Below are 24,197 nucleotides of genomic sequence, written 5' to 3'. Positions count from 1 at the left end.
TATAGACTGCTTTGGGTAGAATATCCATCTTGACAATATTGATTCTTCCAATCCATGAACACGGTATGTTTCTCCATCTGTTTGTGTCCTCTTTGATTTCTTTCATCAGTGTTTTATAGTTTTCTATGTATAGGTCCTTTGTTTCTTTAGGTAGATATACTCCTAAGTATTTTATTCTTTTTGTTGCAATGGTGAATGGTATTGTTTCCTTAATTTCTCTGTCTGGTTTTTCATTGTTAGTATATAGGAATGCAAGGGATTTCTGTGTGTTAATTTTATATCCTGCAACTTTACTATATTCATTGATTAGCTCTAGTAATTTTCTGGTAGAATCTTTAGGGTTTTCTATGTAGAGGATCATGTCATCTGCAAACAGTGAGAGTTTCACTTCTTCTTTTCCTATCTGGATTCCTTTTACTTCTTTTTCTGCTCTGATTGCTGTGGCCAAAACTTCCAACACTATGTTGAATAGTAGTGGTGAGAGTGGGCACCCTTGTCTTGTTCCTGATTTCAGGGGAAATGCCTTCAATTTTTCACCATTGAGGGTGATGCTTGCTGTGGGTTTGTCATATATAGCTTTTATTATGTTGAGGTATGTTCCTTCTATTCCTGCTTTTTGGAGAGTTTTAATCATAAATGAGTGTTGAATTTTGTCAAAGGCTTTCTCTGCATCTATTGAAATAATCATATGGTTTTTATCTTTCAATTTGTTAATGTGGTGTATTACATTGATTGATTTGCGGATATTGAAGAATCCTTGCATTCCTGGGATAAAGCCCACTTGGTCATCCTGGGCCATAAATCTGGTCTTGGAAAATTCAAAAAAATTGAAATCATTCCAGTCATCTTTTCTGACCACAGTGCAGTAAGATTAGATCTCAATTACAGGGAAAAAATTGTTAAAACTTCAAACATATGGAGGCTAAATAACACGCTTCTGAATAACCAACAAATCATAGAAGAAATCAAAAAAGAAATCAAAATATGTATAGAAATGAATGAAAATGAAAACACAACAACCCAAAACCTATGGGACACTGTAAAAGCAGTGCTAAGGGGAAGGTTCATAGCATTACAGGCTTACATCAAGAAACAGGAAAAAAACCAATTAAATAACCTAACTCTACACCTAAAGCAATTAGAGAAGGAAGAAATGAAGAACCCCAGGGTTAGCAGAAGGAAAGAAATCTTAAAAATCAGGGCAGAAATAAATGCAAAAGAAACTAAAGAGACCATAGCAAAAATCAACAAAGCTAAAAACTGGTTTTTTGAAAAAATAAACAAAATTGACAAACCATTAGCAAGACTCATTAAGAAACAAAGAGAGAAGAACCAAATTAACAAAATTAGAAATGAAAATGGAGAGATCACAACAGACAACACTGAAATACAAAGGATCATAAGAGACTACTACCAGCAGCTCTATGCCAATAAAATGGACAACTTGGATGAAATGGACAAATTCTTAGAAAAGTATAACTTTCCAAAACTGAACCAGGAAGAAATAGAAGATCTTAACAGACCCATCACAAGCAAGGAAATCGAAACTGTCATCAAAAATCTTCCAGCAAACAAAAGCCCAGGACCAGATGGCTTCACAGCTGAATTCTACCAAAAATTTAGAGAAGAGCTAACACCTATCTTACTCAAACTCTTCCAGAAACTTGCAGAAGAAGGTAAGCTTCCAAACTCATTCTATGAGGCCACCATCACCCTAATTCCAAAACCAGACAAAGATGCCACAAAAAAAGAAAACTACAGGCCAATATCACTGATGAACATAGATGCAAAAATCCTTAACAAAATTCTAGCAAACAGAATCCAACAACATATTAAAAAAATCATACACCATGACCAAGTGGGCTTTATCCCAGGAATGTTGTTGTTTTTAAAAAAAGATGAAATTCAAGCTGTGACAAATATGAGTCAGTATATTAGACTTTGTATGAGCATCAGGTAGAGGGGACATTACTGCCATGTCTTGCAGCCTTGGCCACAGGACTCCAGAGAACCACCAACACCGGATCCTAGGTGTCACTGAATGTTGAATCATGTTCCCACAAAATTCATGCTTTAAGTCCTAACCCCTTAATATCTCAGAATGTGACTATCTGGAGAAAGGGCCTGTCATTTATTTTCATTGACATTATTTTAATGTCAACCATTTAAAAAGTCTTTATTGAATTTGTCACAATATTGCATCTGTTTTATGTTTTGGTTCTTTTGGCCACAAGGCATGTGGGGTATTAACTCCCCAACCAGGAACCTGCACCCCCTGCATTGGAAAACAAAGTCTTAACCACTGGATCACCAGGTAAGGCCTAAGAAAGGGCCTTGGAAGAGACAGAGTAATATGAGGTCAGATGGGTGGGCCCTTAAGCCACTATGTGTCCTCATAAGAAGAGGGGATTAGGACACAGACAGGAACAGAAGGGAAAACCATGTGAAGACACAAAGAAAAGATGATCATCTACAAGCCAAAGAGGGAGGCCTCAGAAGAAATCACCCTGCCGACAACTTGATCTCAGACTTCTCATCTTCAGAACTGTGAGAAAATGATTTTCTGTTGTTTAAGCCCCCTGTTCTGTGGGACCCTTCTATGACAGCCTGAACAAATCCATACAGAGTCCAAGAGGGTCACTACTTAAGTAATTATAGACTGTACTAGTTGGTATTAATAAATACATGGTCTGAGGTACAATATTCAAATATCTTGGGGAAATACTGCTAGGCTCTGTAGATGAGTGTTTCATCCACATTTGGAATCCATGTTAAAAGAAGAACAAAGTATAAAACAGAAAGCAACCCAGACATATAAAATAGAACCTTAGGAAGAGAGGCTAGACAACCTGGGCTACTTGATTAAATAAGACTTGATTTAGCTGCTGTTTCTCAGCCCTCCATATTCCTTCTCCCTGCAGAAGAGAGACTGAGAAGCAAATGTAAGTGCAATAAAAGAAATTTAAATAAGACATAAGGGAACATTTCCTGACAATGAGCGATTTTCTTTCATTTAAAAGGCAACATTGCTATATGGAGATGTTGTGAAAATTATATTTTGAAGGGTCTTTTAAATGTAGATTAAGCAGTACTTTTCCTGGGTGGGCTGGTTATAAGAGGCTGCATTGGTTGGTTATTCTTCAGGACACCCACGATTCTGTTGTGTGAAACTGTATCTCTCCCAGCCAAGGGCACATCGAGGTCCTCGGAGCCTACATGTGCTGGCCCCTGTGCATGTATTGAGATTCACTTTGCAGGACTCTTTCAAAACCAAGACTCTCACTCCCCAGGTCACACCAGCCTGCGTGACAAACAAAAGTTTTGTCTTTCGCTTGTTTTTAACTGGTAAATGTGTCAATGCCAGGGCAGCTGTGGAAATGCAGGCTGTGCCCTATTTTGCCTTATGCATCATCAAGAAAATTGCCAGCTCACTTCTGGTTCCAAAGTCTTCATTGTAATGATGCAGGGAACAAAAGACACAGCTTGATTTGCAATCGCTGGGCTGGGCCAGCGGTGGAGCCAACTGGAAAAAAATACATATTGTTTTGAGCCATTTTATTGTCAGTGAAGGAAAATATTCATAAACTGCCAGCATATGGAGGGAGCATCCTGCTGCTTGTTCCCTCAGCTTTCAGACTCCTGGCATTTGAGGGATCTTGGGTCTCATTCAGTACAACCTCCCATACAAGTAGCAAGCCCCTTCCTGAGACTTACGACTATTCATGAATTTTTCCAATGTCTGGGGGAACTTGGCTACTTCTAAACGAGGTACTCTACTTAATAAAAAATAAACTTTTACTAGATTTTCCTTAAACTGTATAAAATCTGCATCCTTAGACTTTGTTCCCATTGGTCCCAATTTAGTCTCAAGGTTTAGTAGCTAAAAACCCAAATTTACAAGTGTGTGTAACAATTTATAGATGAAGAACCAGTGGCTAAAAGAACGGGATCATATACAAATTATTCAAGTAAAATGCAAAGTGAATGTGCATGGTTACACTTTTCAGATCCAATGGAAACTTTGGACACAGCTGAAATGATGAGATGGCAGCTGATCGCAATATGTACAGTAGCTAAAGAATGAGGAACTTGATAACTAAATTCCATATAGGTTAAATGGATTCTGTATTCAGAAATACAGTGAATCATGTAACTTTGATATTGTTAAATCATTAGAAATAATCAGCATCATATTACAAAGATTTAAATATTTTAAGATCTTTACCTAAAGAAGCTAGCAAACTGCATTTTTGTTTCTTTGCTTAATAAATAATTTGGTTGGAAAAAATAAAGAATGGGGACCACTGTACGAGCTCTGAAATGTTGAGCCATGATGTTGTCACTCTGCTTGGAGGGGTGGAGGTTTGCATGAAATTGTTTCACAGCTGGTGGGATCAGACCCTACCTTGAGTCAGGACCTGAGAACAAGCAGTTTACTTGGGAGGTGATCCAGGAAGCACAGTAGGAAGGTTAGGAAGAGAGAAGGGAAAGGAAGGCAGCTAATGAAACATATGTCATCACATGGATCACTAGCTGGAACTTCATCTCCTGGAGGAGCTCTGAGAAACAATGCAAAACTCAAATCTCAAAGCTATCCCACCGAGGGGTGAGGAAGCTGAGGCATTTATACCTCAACTCCTTTCAGTTGTAGTAAGTAAATGTTTTCACAGTTGGTGGGGAAAGACTAGACCAGCAGTGTGTTGGGGTGGGTTCTCTCAGAAACAGACCCTGAGTCAAGGATTTGAGCACAACTGTCTACCTGGGAGTTGATGGAGAAGATATCAGTAGGAGAGCAGGGACAAGAAACAGGGAAGCTGGGGGACTTTCCCAGTGGTCCAGTGGTGAAGAGCCCACCTCCCAGTGCAGGGGACTCGGGTTTGATCCCTGGTCAAGGTACTACGATCCCACATGCTATAGGGCAACTAAGCAATGAAAGATCCCATGTGCTGCAACTAAGATCCTGACACAGCCAAATAAGTAAATAAATATTTTTCAAAGAAGAAATGGAGAATCAGAGGCTGCTCCTGGGTTCTCAATGTCCTGGTACTTCCTGCCCACCTCTGGCACAGGACAGATTGGCCGTGCACAGTCCTGGCAAATCCCATAGACACAAGAGGTGAAGAGTCTAGAAGATGGGAGTTGCCCAGAGCCCGCACGCGCGCATGCGCGCGCGCACACACACACACACACACACACATCATTGAGAGCTCCTAAAAGTGGTAACTCATTCAATAATTCATTGAAGTGAAAAAACTGATCATGTATTTGTATAGTAGACCCACCACTGGAGTTTTTGTCACAGCCATCCTAGACAAAAAGTCAAGTGGAAGGCTGAGCTGGGTTCTGGGTCAGCCCGTGCTAAGCTGTAACACCTTTTGTGAATTTGGGCAGCAGGGGTCACCTTTACCAGGTGGTGCCAGTAGAGAAGAACCTACCTGCCAAGGCAGGAGACCCAGGAGATGTGGTTTCGATTCCTGAGTTAGAAAGATTTCCCTGGAGGAGGGCATGGCAACCCACTCCAGTATTCTTGCCTGGAGAATCCTATGGACAGAGGAGCCGGGCAGGCTGCAGTCCATGGGGTTGCAAAGAGCCAGACATGACTGAAGCAACACAGCACACATGAATGCACCTTTCTTAGCTCTCGTACATCAAGTCATGAGGATAAAATGAGAAAATATATATGAAAATCCTTTGAAAGGTAAAAAGCATAACAAAATTGAAAGCATAAGGCATAACGGTGTGTGTCCACTGAAGCAAGAATTTTAGCTCGTATTTTAGAGAAATTATATTTCCTTTAACTTGAGACTTTCATCAGATAAAAAAGGACAGGATCATAACACATTTCCAGTTTTCTCTGGAGCCTCATTCTTTGTTGCTGTTGATGCGAAGGGGGAAGCAAAATGTGCCAGTGACTCTTTTCTGGAATATAATGAGCTGTTGATTCGTGAATCCATCCCTGAGTTATTTGGAAGTCTACAGTAGTGTTTCCTGGTAACGAAACTTCATAATCACCTTTTTATTAGTGGAGCTGGATTTTCAAAAATAAACAAGACACACAAAATGACAAAAGAAATTTTCCTATTTCCTTTAGCTACCATCCTGTCCTAGATCAACTAATTTTAGGTAAAAATATTAAAAGTGGTAGAGAGAGTAGTAAGACTTCTTTCAGTTTCCATATCTCTGAGGCTTTTGCTAAACAGACACACTTTGGCTAAACAGATTATGTGTTTTTGAGTCCAGGGTTAGGTCTAAATTTTGAATTGTGTTCCTGCCCATAAAGTTTCTAAGATAGGAACATCCCAGTCATTCTATGTAACTTCAGAGCTACTCAGAAATGCACTGAAAAGGAACCATATCTTTTCAACATTTTTCTAAAGATTTTTTTTATGTGGACCATTTTAAAAGTCCTTATTGACTATTTTACAGTACTGCTTCCATATGGTATAGTTTTTTGGTTGAGGGGTATGTGGGATCTTAGTTCCCTGATCAGAGATCAAACCCATACCCCCTGCTCTGGAAGGTGATGTCTTAACCACTGGACTACCAGGGAAGTCCCTCAACTTGTTTTTAATAATGACAACAATCAAGGGGAGAGGAAAAACAACCTTAATTTTTTCAGAACTTACTCCATGCTCGGCAGAGACCTAAGGTTGTCATGTAGACATGACATGTTAGATGTAAACATCTAACATTTAACCATCCCAACGACTTTCTGGTTTTGATACTATTTTTATCTCCATTTTAGGCATGAGAAAACTAAACCATAAAACCCATTGAATGCTGCCTTCAAGAAGAATTTATACATTCGAAAGTGACAATGATAACATATTATTCAAGACTGTCTCATGCTGAAGGTTCCTTCAGAACACTCCTGTATGTCTTAACTGAGAAGCAAGGGCAGGCCAGCCTTCACCATGAAATAGTAAAGACCTCAAAGCTCTTATTAATACAGAAGGGATCTCCCTCTCCAGCTACAGCTCTGAAAGGTCTTTGTGACCCGTGTGAACATTCTGACCAGCTCCATGCTCTTGGTTTCCTGTCCAGCCGATAAGGTCTGCCAAACCAACACCTGTTGTTGTTTAGATCAACAAGTCCTCTGCTTGTCCCAACATGCTCCTCTTCCTATTTTTGAACAATCTTTTTTTTTTTTACATCTAGAAGCATTTATTTTATGCAAAAAAACTGAAATATGAATATATGTACACAGAAAGTGCACACATTACCTATGCTGAACAATGCCAAATAACAGTATATTGATGCAACAGTTGTCTTCAAAAATAAACATAAAAATGGAGCCCAGACTGGCAGACAAGAGCAAAATCTTGATATAGTCTTTCAGACACAAGAAAGCAGAGCAATTCAAGATGCCCAGATGTTAACCTGGGAAGACTCATGTAAGTGAAAGACCAACCACAAAGTGATGGATAATGACTGCTCAAAACGAGGATCCATGCTGATGGAGCACTAAGTTTGCTGGAGATGCTGAATAAAGCCCTGGACCTGAGTGATCTCAGTCAGACCCCACGATGCCCCTTCGTGGGAGGTGTTACTACTCTTCCCATTTCACAAATGAGGAAACCTAGGTTTGGAGAACTAGATTTACATACCCTGCTGCATCTCCTTGATTTAAGAAACAGAACACTTAACCTCAAAGAGGCTCATGGGTGCAGGGAGACTTTCTTAAAATACCAAAGTTTGAGATGACCCAGTTTCACTTGGTTAATTTCCTAATACAGACATGATTTTAAAATCAGTTCTAATATTGTAGATGGCTAAAAATAAGCAAGTTTAAAATGACTACTTGCAATAGACCTGTATTACATAATAAGTTGTTGATGACACAAACACAGAAGCACTAATTGTTGGGGTTACAACTTAAAGGCATATATACATATATCTGATTATATTTGTATAAATGAATCACTTTACTGTATACCTGAAACTAACATAACATAAATCAACTATACTTCAATTAAAAAAATAAAAATAAAAACTTAAGGACATATAGAATTTCTCTAGTTCTTGACTTAAAAGATTCACTTATGATATTCAGGTTTGGGGTTCTGTGTGTATGCGCAAGTAAAATCTTGAAACACTATCATTTCACCACAACTTACCTCTACTCTAACAATGAACGTTGTTAGACATTGGTAGACATTCTGAATTCAGGAGACCTTCAGTGGCAAGGCCATGGTGTCTACCCATGGCCATGCCCCTTGACCCTCTGTGCTCACAGATACAGGTGCAAGGTTGTGAGGCACCAGGAACCACTCCTGGAAGGGGACTGGGGACAGTGGCCCAACAGGTGCCACCACCCAGCTCCAGCACAGAGTCAAAAGCAGAGCACAGCGCACAAAGCTCCATCCCCACGTGCTCCTGCGACAGCCACTGTACCTGAACTTCCGTGGATGCTGGACTCCGGGGGTGGTTCTAGGATGTCGTCCTGGTGCGGGATGCAGAGTCCATGGAAGGGTCCCAGGTCAAAGCACTTGTGGAGGAGCTGCAGGTTCACTTGTGAGCACACACTCATGAACCCAACAGCCACACCTTCCACCTGAAACGTCCAAGACATCTCATGACCATCTGACCTCAGGGGAATGGGCGCCGTGAAACTCCCATGAGCCCCCGCCCGTGGGCACCTCGAGCTGTATGAGGGAGGAGCACCCTGTGGTCAGGCGCAGTGCACAGCACACACGACAGGCTCAAAGAACAATGTCATGGATGACCACCTTGGATGGAGGACAATCCATCACGGATGACCATCCTAGAGATGGGGCTGGAACTTAGGGAGGCTGTCATGGTGTTCTTGAGGGGAAACTTTGCCCAAACAATACCCCTGCCTGCCCTAAATCCTTTCATTTTCCTACTGCAAGCCCAACACTTCTATCTACTTTCCTCCCCACCACAATGCAGTTCCAAGGAAGACCAGCCATTATTTCTAGCGGCCATCTGGTTGACCCCAATTTAGAACAAGTTAACAATTCGCTCCTTATCAGGTAGGTATTCTTCAATTTTCGTGTGTGTGTGTGTGTGTGTGTTGTGTGTGTGCATGCACTCAAATTGTGCCCAACTCTTTGTGACCCCATGGACTGCAGACCGCCAGACTCCTCTGTCCACAGGATTTCCCAGACAAGAATACTGGAGTGGGTCACCATTTCCTTCTCCAGGGGACCTTCCCAATGCTGGGATAGAACCTGCATCTCTTGAGTCTCCTCCATTGGCAGGTGGATTCTTTACAACTAGTGCCACATGGGAAGACTTATTTCTTTCATTCTCTTGAACATATATTTGACTGGATGGTCTCATGGGGAGGAGATGAGAGGAAGGAGGTTTAGTGGAAAGTTCTTAGAGAAATAAACTCATTGCACCTGTTAACCAGGTGTGTCTGATCTACAACATAATCACCTCCCAGCATCCTGTGCTGTGCTGTGTCACTCAGCCGTGTCTGACTCTTTGTGACCCCACGAACTGTAGCCCGCCAGGCTCCTCTGTCCACGGGGATTCTCCAGGCAAGAATACTGGAGTGGGTTGCTATGCCCTCCTCCAGGGCGTCTTCCCAACCCAGGGATCAAACCCAGGTCTCCCACATTGCAGTCGGATTCTTTACTGTCTGAGCCACCAGAGAAGCCCTCTCAGCATCCTACCTGATTCTAAATCTCCTGCAATGGCCCTCATCATTTTAGGCCTTTGATGAGGAATACATCAGTGGGAAGATGAGGGTGACAGTGAGATATAATAAAAAATATTTGGTCTTCATCCCTCACTCCTGGCTCAAAGTTCATAAAACACTCATAATTTCCTGAAAGAAGAGTCTTTTATTCTTCATAATAAGCCCCTTAGTTATGCTAATGAGGTCACTTTCAGAGGATGGGAACTGGTTACCAGAGGAATCAGCCATGTGATTAGAGGGTTGGAACTTTCAGCCATGTTCCCTCAACCTCCAGGGCTTCCCAGGTGGCTCAGACAGTAAAGAATCTGCCTGAAATGTGAGAGGCCTGGGTTCGATTCCTGGGTCAGGAAGATTCCCTGGAGGAGGAAATGGCAACCCATTCCAGTATTCTTGCCTGGAGAATCCCCATGGACAGAGCCTGGGGGGCTGCAGGCCCACGGGGTTGCTAAGAGTTGGACACAACTGAGCGACTAAGCACACAGCACCTCGGCCTCTGAGAAGGGGAGAGGAGCCAGAGAGTGAGTGCAGCCACCACAGCCAAAGATCTAATCAACTGTTAATGGAAAACTAGAAAAACACCTGAACAATGGGGTTCCCAAGCCTCCGTGCTGGTGAACACACGGAAATGCCAGGCAGTGGTGGGCCCAGAGAGGGCATGGACACTCCCCCCGCCCTCCCCACCTCGTCCAGTGCATCTCTTCCATTTCCTGATCCTGAGTGTATCCTTTACAGTGAACCCATGATGGCAGTAAAGAGTCATCCGAGCTCTGTGAACCCTTCCAGCAGGTTCTCAAACATGACCGAGGGGGTCGTGGGTACCCGTGAGTTATCGCTGGTCAGTTAAAAGCACAGGGGACTGTGAATGGGGCTTGTGAATGGCATCTGATGGGGGCAATTTTGTGGGCCTGAGCCCTAAATCTGTGGGGTCTGCACTAAGGCTGAGCAGTATCAGAAAGTGAATTAGACTGCAAGATACCCAGCTGGTGTTGGCTGGTGTGGGAAAGATGCAACACATTTGGGATCATAAGTGTTCTGAGTGGATAAAACAATATATCTTTTCATGAGTGACTAGCTGATCTAGGCCTATTACTGGTACTGACATTATAAATTAACAACAAATTTTAATTCTATCAAATTTTAATGCCACATTGACTGATGACTGTGATTGAAATTCTTTACTATGTTCCTTTAGTAATTCTGGATTTCACTCTTCTCTGCAAGGAAAGCATTTAAAATTTTAAGAGAGGCAAGAAGGAATACAGAGTTCTTGGGTTAACTATTCTCACTCATAGTGATTATTTTACAATATATACATACATCAAAATATTAGGTTGGACACCTTAAACTTATACAGTGTTATATATCAATTCTAGCTCAGTAAAATTGGGAAGAAGAAAAATAAACACATTTCACATAAATAATTCCTTTGATCTTTATGTGGGTTCTAAGCAAATTCTGGTAACCCGATTTGACTCTGACAGGTCTTACAAGAAAACAGCATTTACTGGGTGGGTTCTAGCCCTCCAGAGTTCAGATTTTATTTCTTGAGACAACCATTCAGTCAGAAGAGCTCAACAATTGTCAGAATTCCCAGATCCTAAGAATGCAACATCATTCCATAAATGCCCAGTTGGATAAAATGGTTAATACTCCCTAAAGTAGGGCAAGAAGCTACAACACTCTTTTAGAGGAAAAAAAAAAAGTTAGCTATTAAGCTATTCATTCTCAAATGTATCTTTTGGCTTAAAACTGTTTGTTCTCCAAGATGTGTTTGAAAAGTAAATATGAGATTCCCTGTAATTCTCCCAAATGCTAGAATACAAGAGGAATTTTTTTAATGAATTTTTTTCCATACATATTCTTTTCTTTACAGGCTCCCCCAAATACTAACTGCAAAAGGCTGGATTCACACAGCTGTTTTACAAATCCATCGACACTTCAATAAAAGTCCAAAATAAACATTTTAATTTTTTTCCCAAATAGCAAGTGATTGTTTGTCTTGTTTGCACGCGTGAACAAAGGCTGCAGTAGCCGCAGTTGTCTGGCTTCTCTGTAATTTTAGGCCCAAGACTCAGCAGACGCTGATTAACCAATCCATCTACCATATGTGCAGGGAGAGACGGCCAGCCTCCCTCTCGGCAGGGAAAATTGGCATCCATCTTGGTTCACATGGAGATGTCCTTCTCATCTACAGCCACGCTGGCGCAGCGCAACTTCCATGGCCTGAAATACCTTTTGCTGGCTTCGCGGCGAGCTGCGTGTGCATGATAAGAATGTATTATTTATAAGACCGCTGTTAGTAATGAGCTATTACACTAATGGCTCGTCGTGTTTGGAATTTGATTTCAAATGGCATGGATCACACATTCTGATGAAAATGAGAAAAACATGTTTTGCCATTAGGAACAAAGATTTCACGTTCTCCAACTCTGCAACCTGTTATATTCTCGTCATTCATCCCGGGGGTGTGACAATTCACAAAGTTAAGGATGATGGACCCAACACAGCGGGGATATATTGTGGATGTGTCTGCTTTTTCCCTTTGGGTTCCTTTGTGATTACCATTCTGATGTGAAAAACACTGTTCTTAAATATGAATTTGTGGGAGTATTCAAATGCATCTTTGTGTGCGTGTGTGTTTTCCAGAAAAAAAAGTTGATTTGATGGATGTTTTCTTTTTTACTTGTACAGTGAAAAGGCAATGATTGCAGGCTCCTGTCTGTCTTCCAGGTAACAAGTACTTTCCACTCCAAAGGTGGCTTTCATTTTCTCACACTGTGAGCAAAACTGAGTTTGTGGCTGTGCTTGTTTTTACCATGAGGATCCATATGACAATGCATAAGGCTAAGATCATCATAAACCACACATTCAGTCGCTGTATCTTCATAAGCAGGTCCATCAATAGGCCCGTGTGCAACATATCAGTCACACTTCCATCTAAAAAGCCCTGTATCACCCACCTTTCTGGGTGACCATACTCCACAGTGAGGTTGCCCTCATTGTGACAACTGTCAGTGCTGATCCTTCCCTCCTGATGCCAAAGGCATGGCTGGGCAGGCAGGCTCTGCCCACCCGCAGGTCAGTGGTGCCTCCTTGGACTGCTGCTGCCCATGCTGCAGATGCTGCCAAGGCAGACACTCTACCCATCTGTCTCCAGGAGCCGCCCTTGGCCTCCAACTGCCCCGCCCTGAAATCTCAGTTTGTGTAAACACCAGATGTCAAGGTAAGCCGGGATGAAGTTATAAAAAGCAACTTTGCTAACTCAGAACTCCTCCAAAGTGTCGATGAAGTCAAAGAAAGTGCTCGCAGTTAAAACCCTTTAGTCCACAGCTTGCACAGTGCAGATACAGTTCTCAGGCCTTCCACACACGTGGCCTTGACTGCCGTGGATGGGTCTGGAAGGGGCAGGCTTGCTGGACTGTGTCCTGTTCTCTCTGCTCACCCAAAAGTGCAGTGTGCTGGGTAACTCCTAAGCGGCAGTTACAAATAAATGGGAAAAGCTTATTCATAACTGTTGCCAATTTCTGTGGTGTAAATACTCCTGTTGCAGCCTGTCGTGAGTTCCTGGTGTAATGTCACTGAGAGGAAAACTGGGAAAAGATGCCCAGTAGCCACAATTACAGTAATTCCTCTGCACAGAGACCACAGATATAAGTGACTTCAAGAGGGCAGATAATAGTAAAATAATGACAAAGTTATGGCCTTTGAGCCCATCTTTGCATGGGCTCAATAAAGGACAGAAATAGTAGGGACCTAACAGAAGCAGAAGATATTAAGAAGAGGTGGCAAGAATACATAGAACTGTACAAAAAAAGATCTTCACAATCCAGATGATCACGATGGTGTGATCACTCACCTAGGGCCAGACATCCTGGAATATGAAGTCCAGTGGGCCTTAGGAAGCATCATTACAAACAAAGCTAATGGAGGTGATGGAATTCCAGTTGAGCTATTTCAAATCCTGAAAGATGATGCTGTGAAAGTGCTGCACCCAATATGTCAGCAAATTTGGAAAGCTCAGCAGTGACCACAGAACTGGAAAAGGTCAGTTTTCATTCCAATTCCAAAGAAAGGCAATGCCAAAGAATGTTCAAACTACTGCACAATTGCACTCATCTCACACGCTAGGAACATAACGCTCAAAATTCTCCAACCCAGGCTTCAATAGTATGTGAACCATGAACTTCCAGATATTCAAGCTGGTTTTGGAAAAGGCAGAGGAACCAGAGATCAAATTGCCAACATCCACTGGATCATCAAAAAAGCAAGAGAGTTTCAGCAAACACCTATTTCTGCTTTATTGACTATGCCAACACCTTTGACTGTGTGGATCACAACAAACTGTGGAAAATTCTTCAAGAGATGGGAATACCAGACCACCTGACCTACCTCTTGAGAAATCTGTATGCAGGTTAAGAAGCAACAGTTAGAACTGGACATGGAACAACAGACTGGTTCCAAATAGGAAAAGGAATACATCAAGGCTGTATATTGTCACCCTGCTTATTTAACTTACATGCAGAGTACATCATGAGAAATGCTGGGCTGGATGAAGCACAAGCTGGAATCAAGAAGTAGCAGACTTTATTTTTTTTGGCTCCAAAATCACTGCAGATGGTGACTGCAGCCATGAAATTAAAAGATGCTTACTCCTTGGAAGGAAAGTTATGACCAACCTAGAGAGCATATTAAAAAGCAGAGACATTACTTTGCCAACAAAGGTCCATCTAGTCAAGGCTATGGTTTTTCCAGTAGTCATGTATGGATGTGAGAGTTGGACTATAAAGAAAGCTGAGCACCAAAGAATTGATGCTTTTGAACTGTGGTGTTGGAGAAGACTCTTGAGAGTCCCTTGGACTGCAAGGAGATCCAACCAGTCCATCCTAAAGGAGATCAGTCCTGAGTGTTCATTGGAAGGACTAATGCTGAAGCTGAAACTCCAATACTTTGGCCACCTGACTCATCTAAACTGACTCATCTGAAAAGACCCTGATGCTGGGAAAGATTGAAGGCAGGGGGAGAAGGGGACGACAGAGGATGAGGTGATTGGATGGAATCACTGACTCAATGGACATGAGTTTGGGTAGACTCTGGGAGTTGGTGATGGATAGTGAGAACTGGTGTGCTGCAGTCCATGGAGGTCACAAAGAGTTGGACACAACTGAGCAACTGAACTGAACTGAACTGATGACTTTTGAGGATTTATTGATTTTACTTTTAGTATAATTTATGACACTGTTATCACTTAATTTTTGACAATGGCTATGTTTAATGACCAGTTTGCCAAGTTCCTAAAGATTTAACAACTGGCTCCTGTGAGCCAGGGCAAGTGCACCCCCCCTCCCCCCGACCCCGGAACACTGCTACCGAACGGCCAGCCTGAGGAAGCCTAGAGGGGTTGGGAAGGGGGTCCTGGAAGGTCAGTGGGAGGGTGGTGACTGCACTGGTCTTGAACCCAAAACAGGCTGAGATACCCAATATGGCTTGGTGTAAACCAGAGACTCACTCCCAGATCCTAGGTCAGCTTGCTCGCCATGGACAGGTCCTGCTTCCGACCTTCCATGTAAGACTGAGGCCTGTGGTCACATCTCCACGGAACACACAGAGATCAGACTGGACTCCATTTGTGTCTTTAGAGATACCAAAGGATCTTTGCAGGGTTGGGACTGCAGTTTCAGCCGGGAATGTTGCTTTGATGTTCACCCACACTGAAAGCTTGTAACACACGACAGGAGAGGGAAGGAAATGAGGGAGGAGGCCACTGCAGCTGCGCCTCACAAGCACTAAAACTCAAGAGATTTGGGTTCAAACTTGCATCATGAAACCAAATAATTAGAGGCCTTCTCCAGAGTGATATCAGTATCACAGTGACAAGACATCCCTTGGTTTTGTCTCTGGCTCAGCAGCAGATATTTGGCTTCCATGCATGAGCAAAAGTGCAGTTGAGGGAGCTGTGGGATCCAGCACCATCCACCAAGGGGCCTGGGGGGAGTCTCACCTGCCTGTGCATTGGGAAATAGGCAGGCAGACCTCAGTTGTGGTTGCGGACCCTGCAGAGGCCCGTGATGTGACTCTAGCTCTTCTGAGCCTCGGTCTAGGAGCCCCTGAGAACAGTGCCTGAGACAATCGCTCATGGATTCAAGAGCCTTTGATGAAGTTCAGACTTCCAGAGGAGAAGATTCTGCTCCATTTGGAGCAAAAAAACAAAAACAAAAACCAGTTTGGATGTCCTAGAGTGGGTAACACAAACAGTCTGCCTTTCCCCACAACACCCATCCTCCAAGGCAGTACAGCTTAGGCCAAGCTTTATTCCCATAATTTGTCCCACGGGGGTAAGGGAGACCGTGTTAGGGAGTGCCTGGCTTCCCTAGCTATGCAGGATGCTGTCAGAGGGACTCATTTCTCTCTTGCCAGACTTAAGAGTACTAAATTAGGAGCTCATGACTGGGTTGGGGGGTGGGGGAGGAAGGAGTCTGAGAAAGCAGCAGGTAGGACCCTCAGAGGACATTAACAGGCATCACGGATTCCATCAAGAAGCCCACCCACGAGCTGCTGGGAATATTACACCCACGGGTCCTGCCAACTGGCCCAGGAATGTTCTACATGCCTTATCCACACACCAGCCCACCTTGTGGCAGCCTCACAAGCACTAAAACTCAAGAGATTTGGGTTCAAACTTGCATCATGAAACCAAATAATTAGAGGCCTTCTCCAGAGTGATATCAGTATCACAGTGACAAGACATCCCTTGGTTTTGTCTCCGGCTCAGCAGAAATTTGGCTTCCATGCATGAGCAAAAGTGCAGTTGAGGGAGCTGTGCACTCCTAGGAGTGGTGTGAGCAGACCTGGCAGATGGCTAAGGAGCATAATGAGAAAATCGGCCTAATCTGTGGTCCAGGAAGATACTACAAATGTGAGCTTTAGTGCCATCTTTGGGAAGACAAAACACTCAACCTGGTGCTTTGGAGGGCCCATAGAAAATAAACAACTTAAAAATTCTGCCACAAGAGAGACCAAGAGGCACATAGGAGGTGTATCCATAAAAGGATACCCCAGAATCTCTAGCAGGGCTGAGAGAAGGTATTTCTCACCCAAAGACCAGAGGAAATGATTGCTATTCAAATGTGAAGTCAGCAATGCAAAACTCCAGGACCATGAAATATCAAGGAAATATGACACCACCAAAAGGTCACAATAGTCTTCTGATAACTGAACCCAAAGACAAGGACAAATGGTAACTCTCCAACACACTACACAAATAATTCAAAAAAGCTGTTTTCAGGAGACAGTGAGCTACAAGAAAACACAGACAGTTCAACAAAACCAGGAAAACAACACACAAATAAAATAAGAAGTTTAGCAAAAGAGAATCCATAAGAATCAACCATAAATTCTGGAGCCAAAGTATCAATGAACAACATGAAAATACAACACAAAGCATATAACAGTGGACCTGATCAATCAAAAAAAAGAATCAGTGAGACTGAAGACAGGAACTTTGAAAATATCAAGTCAAAGGAGAACAAAGTAAAAAGAATGAAAAGAGTTAAAGAAAGTCTGTATGATCTATAAGATACCATCCTAAGGACCAATTTGTGAATCACTAGAGTTCCAAAACAAGCATTGAGGGAAAAGCGAGCAGAGAGCTTATTTAAAGGAATAATGGCCAAGAACATCCCAAATTCAGGGAGAGATATAGATACCCAAGTTCATGAAACCCCTAGGTCACCAAACAAAATCAACTTAAAAAATATCCTTCCCAAGACACATTATAATAAAACTCAAAAATCAAAGGTAAGAGGAGAATCTTAAAAGCAGCAGAAGAAAAAAATCTTGTGACTTCCAAGGGAACCCCCCTATAAGACTGTCAGCAGATTTCTCAGCAGAAACCTTCCAGGCCAGGAATTAGCAGGATAATATATTCAAAGTGCTGAAAGACAAGAACTGCCAATAAAGAATACTTCACTCATCAAAGCTGTCCTTCAAAAATGAAAGACTTTCCTAGACAAACAAAAGCTAAGAAAATTCATCACCACTAGACCTGCCCTATAAGAAATGCTGAAAGGATGAAAGATGAAATAAAAGGATGAAATAAAAGGAATGCTAATTAATAACACAAAAATATATAAAAATATACAACACAATAGTAAAAGCAAGTATACAGTCAAGTTCAGGATACTATAAAACTTTAATATGGCAAAGCATTAACCACTTAAGTGTAAAGATTAAAGGATGACAATTTAATATTTCAATAACTATAGGTACAGTAATTTGTTAGTAAATATGGGATATAAAAAAGGGTAAATTGTGATTTTAAAAATGTAGGGAAGTAAAAGGGTAAACCTTTTGTGTGCAATTGAATTAAGTCTTTAGTGTAAAATGGACTGTTATGTCTGTAAGCTGTTTTATGTTAAGTTTCATGGTAACCATGCAATAAAGATCTACAGTAGATTCACAAAAGATAAAGAAAAAGGAATCAAACCATTTCACGGCAGAAAATCATCAACTCATAAAGGAAGGCAGGAAGAAAGGAACAAGGGTACTACAAAACAGCCAGAAAACAGTAAGATGGCATTTGTAAGTCCTTACCTGTAACTACTCTAAGTGTCAATGAACTGTATTCTCCAATCAAAAGACACAGAGTGGCTAGATGGATTAAAATAACAAGACCTATCAATTTGCTGCCTACAAGAAATTCACTTCCTTTAAGGATACACATCAAAAAAAAAAAAAAAAGGATACACATCATTTTCAAGTGAAGAGATGGAAGAATATATTCCATGCCAGTGAAAACCAAAAGACAGCATGGGTAGCTATGCTTATACCAGACAAAACAGACTTTAGGCTCAAAAAAAAAGAGACAAGGAAGGTTATTATATAATGATAAAGGGGTCAATTCATCAAGAAGATATAACAGGACTCCGCTGGTGGTGCAGTGGATGAGACTCCGCCTGCCAATATAGAGGACATAGGTTCATTGCCTGGTGCCGGAAGATCCCACGTGCCACAGAGCAACTAAGCCCATGTGCCACAACCACTGACTCCAAGTGCTGCAACTACTGAAGCCTGTGCGCCTAGCACTTGTGCTCCGCGGCAAGTGAAGGCGCCGCAATGAGAAGCTCATGCACTGCAGGAAGGAGTAGCCCCCCATTCACTGCAGCTAAAGAAAGCCCGCACAAAGCAATGAAGACCCAGCACAACCAAAAATAAATGAATAAATAAATCATTAAAAAAAAGATATACCAATCATAAATATATAAATATATATATACTCAATGTCAGAGCACCTAACTATGGTAACAGATCGGAAGGGAGAGATAGACAACAATACAATACTAGCAGGGGACTTCAATAGCTAACTTTCAACAATGGATAGACATCCAGAGAGGAAATCAACCAGGAAACGTTAAGACTCAATGCAAATGTTAGATAAAATTGACCTGACAAATTTGTACAGAACATCTCATCCAAAAGCAGTAGACTACACATCATTCTCAAGAACACATGGAACACTTTCCATGATGCAGAATATGATAGATAACAAAATGAGTCTTAGCACACTAAAAAGATTTAAATCACACCTAGTATCTTTCCCAACTACAATGGTATTATCCTAGAAATTAATAATAGGAGGAAAGCTGAAAATTCACAAATATATGAAAATTTAATATTATACTCCTGAACAATTAAGAGGTCAAAGAAGAAATCAAAAGGGAAATTAAAAAAATACCTTGAAACAAACAAAAGTGGAAATACAACAAACCAAAATTTATAGGATACTGCAAAAAGCAGTTCTAAGAGGTAAGTTTATAGTAGTAAATGCCTACATTAACCAAAAAAAAGTAACATTTCAAATACACAACCTAACTTTACAACCTCAAGGAACTAGAAAAAGAAGAACAAATTAAGAAGCCCAAAATTAGCAGAAGGAAGAAATTAACAAAGAGCAGAGCAGAAATAAATGAAAGAGAGACCAGAAAAGTAATAAAAAAGATCTGCAAAACTTAGAGCTGTATTTTTAAAAGATAAACAAAATTGACAACCTGTTAGCTAGACTATCTAAGAAAAACAGAGAACACTCAAAATCTGAAATGGAAGAGTAGGTGTTAAAACTGATGCCATGGACACAAAGGATAAGAGATTACTATGATTAATTATATACCAACAAATTGGATAACCTGAAAGAAACAGACAAATTCCCAGAAACAGAGAAGCTACCTAGACTGAATCAGGAGCTATTGATCAAAGGATACAAATTTCCAGGTATAAGATGAATAAGTTCTGGGCATCTAATGTACAGCATGATGATTACAGCTAATAACACTGTATTATATATCTGGGAGTGGTTAAGAGGTAGATCTTAAATGTTTTCACCACGAAAATGGTATTAATAATTCTGTAACATAATGGAGGTGCTGGCTCACGCCATGCTGGTGATCATTTTGCAAAACAAGTACATCAGACTAACACACTGTACACCTTAATCTTACACAATGTCATACGTCATAACATCTCAATAAAGCTGGAAAAATAAACACATAAATAAATGCCTTCTCTAAAAAACAAGGAACTGACTTAACTGGATGGCTACCGTGGGACCATTAAAAGCTCATTTGGGCCTGTATGAATCATTTTAACTATCAGGGCTTCTCAGATGGTAAATGTCTTGAGTCTTCTCAGGAGATTCAGGAGATGGGGGTTCGATCCCAGGGTTGGGAAGATCCCCTGGAGTAGGAAATGGCAACCCACTCTCTTATTCTTGCCTGGAAAATTCCATGGCCAGAGGAACCTCAAGGGCTATAGTCTGGGGCCGCAGGGTCGGGCGCAACTCAGCACATACACATACACACAGTTTTTGACTCATTGTGTAAGATGTGGTTCTTCAAAATGGTGCTGCTGGGACCAAATGCTTCCTGACCCTTCCTTCTGTCACTAGCCTGGAGCCAAAAGTCAAATGACAATATTTGAACAAACGTCCTTAAAAGACAACACATAAACCTAAATATGAGGGAAAAAAAAAGTTAAGTCTTTCAATGCAGAAGAAACAACTATACATGGACCAGTACATCTGAATCTAATTTTTAAGGCCAGTTCTCACCTGAAACTAAATCTCTATGAACATCTAAACTCATCTTATTCTTTTTTTAAGATGTTAAGTTGTTTTTTTGTTTTTTGTTTTGATGTGGACCATTTTTAGTCTTTATTGAATTTGTTACAATACTGCTTGTGTTTTATGTTTTGGTTTTTTGGCCACAAGATATATGGGATCTTAGTTTCCCAACTAGGGATTGAATCTGCAACCCCTGCAGTGGAAGGTGAAGTCTTAACCACTGGACCACCAGGGAAAGTCCCCATCCTGGTCTTCTCCCGATGTGTCTTCTTCCATCATGTAGATCAATGTTTCACCACCTGCGCTGCATATGGGAAGTATATGGGGAGCATTTTCAAAATACTGACATGCTCTACCCCCAAAAGACTGATTTCATTGTTCTGACTGCAACCTGGCATATCAGGAATTTTTTCTGAGATAGAATTCACCTTCTGAAACTGAGTAATAATCAGTTAAATCCATCACACCCGGGGCCCGCCATCACTGATTAAGCTCGCCTTAACTGTTGCTATCCATACAAATGACTTGCACATCCGCCAAGAGGCACGTAGGCCAAACGATAAGATGTTTGCCCAAGTTGTTTTCTAGGAACTTGGAGTCAGCTGTGTCTAGTTCAGGCCTGAACCTATTAAGACTGAGCACCTGGGAGGGCCTCGTAAAACCTGAAAAACCTAAAGCGGGAACCCTGGGGAAGCGGGTGACGTCATGGCTCCAAGGATGTTCCTTGAACCAGGACCAGGGCTGCCCTCCTCTCACCCCTCTCCCAGGCGGGCCCCAGGTGAGTTATCACGCACCTCACACACAACAGCGTGATTCTCCTCGTCTTGGGCCTCGATGAGCTCAGCCAGGAAGTACTCGCCGTACGTCTCCTTCAGGATGGTGTCGTGGTGCAGGAATATTGGCATGAGGTCGTCGTGATCTTCCACCCTGTCAAAGGAAAAGGCCTAAATCAGTGTTGGTTCCTCCATCTGCTCCTTTGACCCTGTCCTAAATGCCAGGGATAGAGCAACACGCCCAAGAAATGGACTTACATCGTAATGGGGAGAATAGACAAGAATGTAACAAATAAGTCTCCTGGAACATTTCAAAGTGCGACCAATTGCTTTGGGATGGAGAGTGATGGAGCCAAGGGGTCAGGGATGGGACACCTGAGTGAGACCCGAATGGAGAGATGGGGAGGAAGCTATGTTGAGACCTGGAGGTGGGCTGTTCCAGGCAGAAGGGACACGTTCACCAGCTGGGTGCAGAATGCAGACGCAGCATCGCTCATGAGCCAAAGGACAGGAAGATGGGCACAGCACCTCCCATGTGTGTTTCAAGGAGTACCGTTTCTACAACACTGCTCCCAGCAGCCCCTTCCTTCCCTTAGAAGAAAACCATAATCTAAAAACACTTTGCTGCTATAGGGTCCCTCATGGGTTATCACAGGTAAGATGTAAAGGTTCTGGGAATGACTATGATAAAGACTATTTCCTTCAAGGGGCCCAAGGTGCCCCTTACTCCTGAAATGCCTACTTCCATGGAGGACGAGATGCTGGTTTGCAGGTAACAAAGCTCTGCTCCCTACCCTGGGCACGACTACCTCAAGCCTCCTTCCCAAGACTGCCTACCATGACCTTGACCCCCAGTGTGGGCGGGGATGGGAGACCCAAGAACCAAGTTTATGGCAGCACAGTGGTGCTGGCCCTTGGCTTTCATTTTGCTGCCATATTACTTGTTTGTTTCGTCTTTGTAACAGATTCTTGATTAACGCTATTCTAGTTTTCCTGTCTAGGATATTCTTATACATTTTCCTTGTCCTTTTCTTTTAAACATGTTCCATATTTGTATTGCTTTTCTCATATAACTGACTTGGCTACTACCCTTTATCCCCCCTCTTCTTTCATTACTCTGCCATCTCATGGGGCTTCCCAGGTAGCACTAGTGGTAAAGAATCCACCTGCCAATGCAAGAGACATAAGAGATGCAGGTTTGATCCCTGGGTCAGGAAGACATCCCACTCTAACTTCTAGTATGTTCTTTTTGATGTTACTAGCAGCTCCATCTAATGAATGACAAAGACTCTCCCCTTGACCAGACTCTGACCTGGGACACTCAAAGTCTCTTCTTGACTAAGCCTGAGCCCTGGCCTGAATATCTGAACAAACACTAGCAGTTACTAAGGACAGCTCAAGGCCACATTTCTAGGATGATGTGAGACTGCCTTAAAGTGCCTGCCTGAGCAAGCTCAGGTTGCCAGGAGAATTTCCAGCTTGTTCCAGCCCACACCTGTGGTCACCCCATCGCCCAACATCTGCAGGAAGGCAGGAGCCTTGCTTCCACACTCAGACGAATCCCATAAGGGCTCTCTCATTTTCACTCTCTTTCTCTTTTTTAAAAATTTTTGATAAAGCCCATTTTATTTTATACATATACAGATTGATACGAATGAGCATATATCCTTTTGCCTGGAATGACTTCTATTTGCTTCTACAGGTTAATTGATGTTCATTAGATATGATCACTAGCATACTTCACAGTATTTTCTGTTTCAACAGATTTTAAATTACATTGTAGCTAATATATATCTATTATTGTATGTAATGCATTATTTCTACTACTTTGGAGTTCATAGCATATAATTGGTTTGTTTTAGTCAAATATCTAATACAGGAGAATAGTTCACCCCCTGACAACACCAGATCACTTTCTCAGTCATAATTGCTATTTTATATTACAAGAAAATACCAATATATTGATTCTAAATAAGAACTTAAAGAATAAGATCACTGCCTGAATTTAAATTTCAGTCTTTTTTCCTTTGGGTCTTCTATGCAGTTTTCTTCTTCTCTTAGATACTGCATAATTTGTCATTATAAAAAAATCTTTTTAGAATAAAAACATTTCTATGAGAAACAATCATCATAACATTAAGTTGCTTTATTTTACTCCAACTATTAGCTATAAGGCAATTTTATTTTTTTTATTATTTTTTATAAGGCAATTTTAAAATATAATTTTTCTTGATCTGCATCTCTATGAAGTGTCTTTACAATACCCTCAGAATTCAAACTATTACAGTTTGAATTTTTAAAAGATGGTGCAGAGTTCAGTTTTCTTGAGGGATCTTGATAATGTTACTTGAGTCCTCCTTTTATTCTCCATTGTTGATATAAGCAGACTGTCTGCCCTTTCTGTAAATCACAATATATAATTGAAAGAATAACTCTTGGGTCCAATGTTTTAAATTCCTCCAGGATAAACTGATCATATAAATTCCAGATTTCTTTCTCCCTCCTCTCCTCCCTTCCTTCGTGTTTTATTTTCCTGTATTTCCACTTCAGAAGGCCCAGTCACCTCTGTACAAATGAAAGCTGAGTTTGGTAAACACTGGACCGCACTCTCAATGGAGTTCTCTCCCAATGGCTACTTAAGATT

The 24,197-nt window shown here is 41.6% G+C and overlaps 1 protein-coding gene across 1 annotated transcript in view; it reads right to left on the bottom strand.

Moving 5' to 3' along the window:
* Positions 1-24,197, bottom strand: part of CFAP61 (cilia and flagella associated protein 61) — a 244,628-nt gene that overhangs the window by 191,899 nt on the left and 28,532 nt on the right. The window contains exons 7-8 of the mRNA XM_061126429.1: positions 21,575-21,707; positions 8,395-8,554 (exon numbers count right to left, since the gene is read on the bottom strand). Coding sequence (XP_060982412.1) covers positions 8,395-8,554; positions 21,575-21,707 — 293 coding nt within the window. The remainder of the gene's footprint in view (positions 1-8,394; positions 8,555-21,574; positions 21,708-24,197) is intronic.

This window comes from Dama dama, chromosome 23, assembly GCF_033118175.1.
Source record: "Dama dama isolate Ldn47 chromosome 23, ASM3311817v1, whole genome shotgun sequence".
Classification (NCBI taxonomy): domain Eukaryota; kingdom Metazoa; phylum Chordata; class Mammalia; order Artiodactyla; family Cervidae; genus Dama; species Dama dama.
This window is presented reverse-complemented; position numbering and strand designations above follow the sequence as displayed.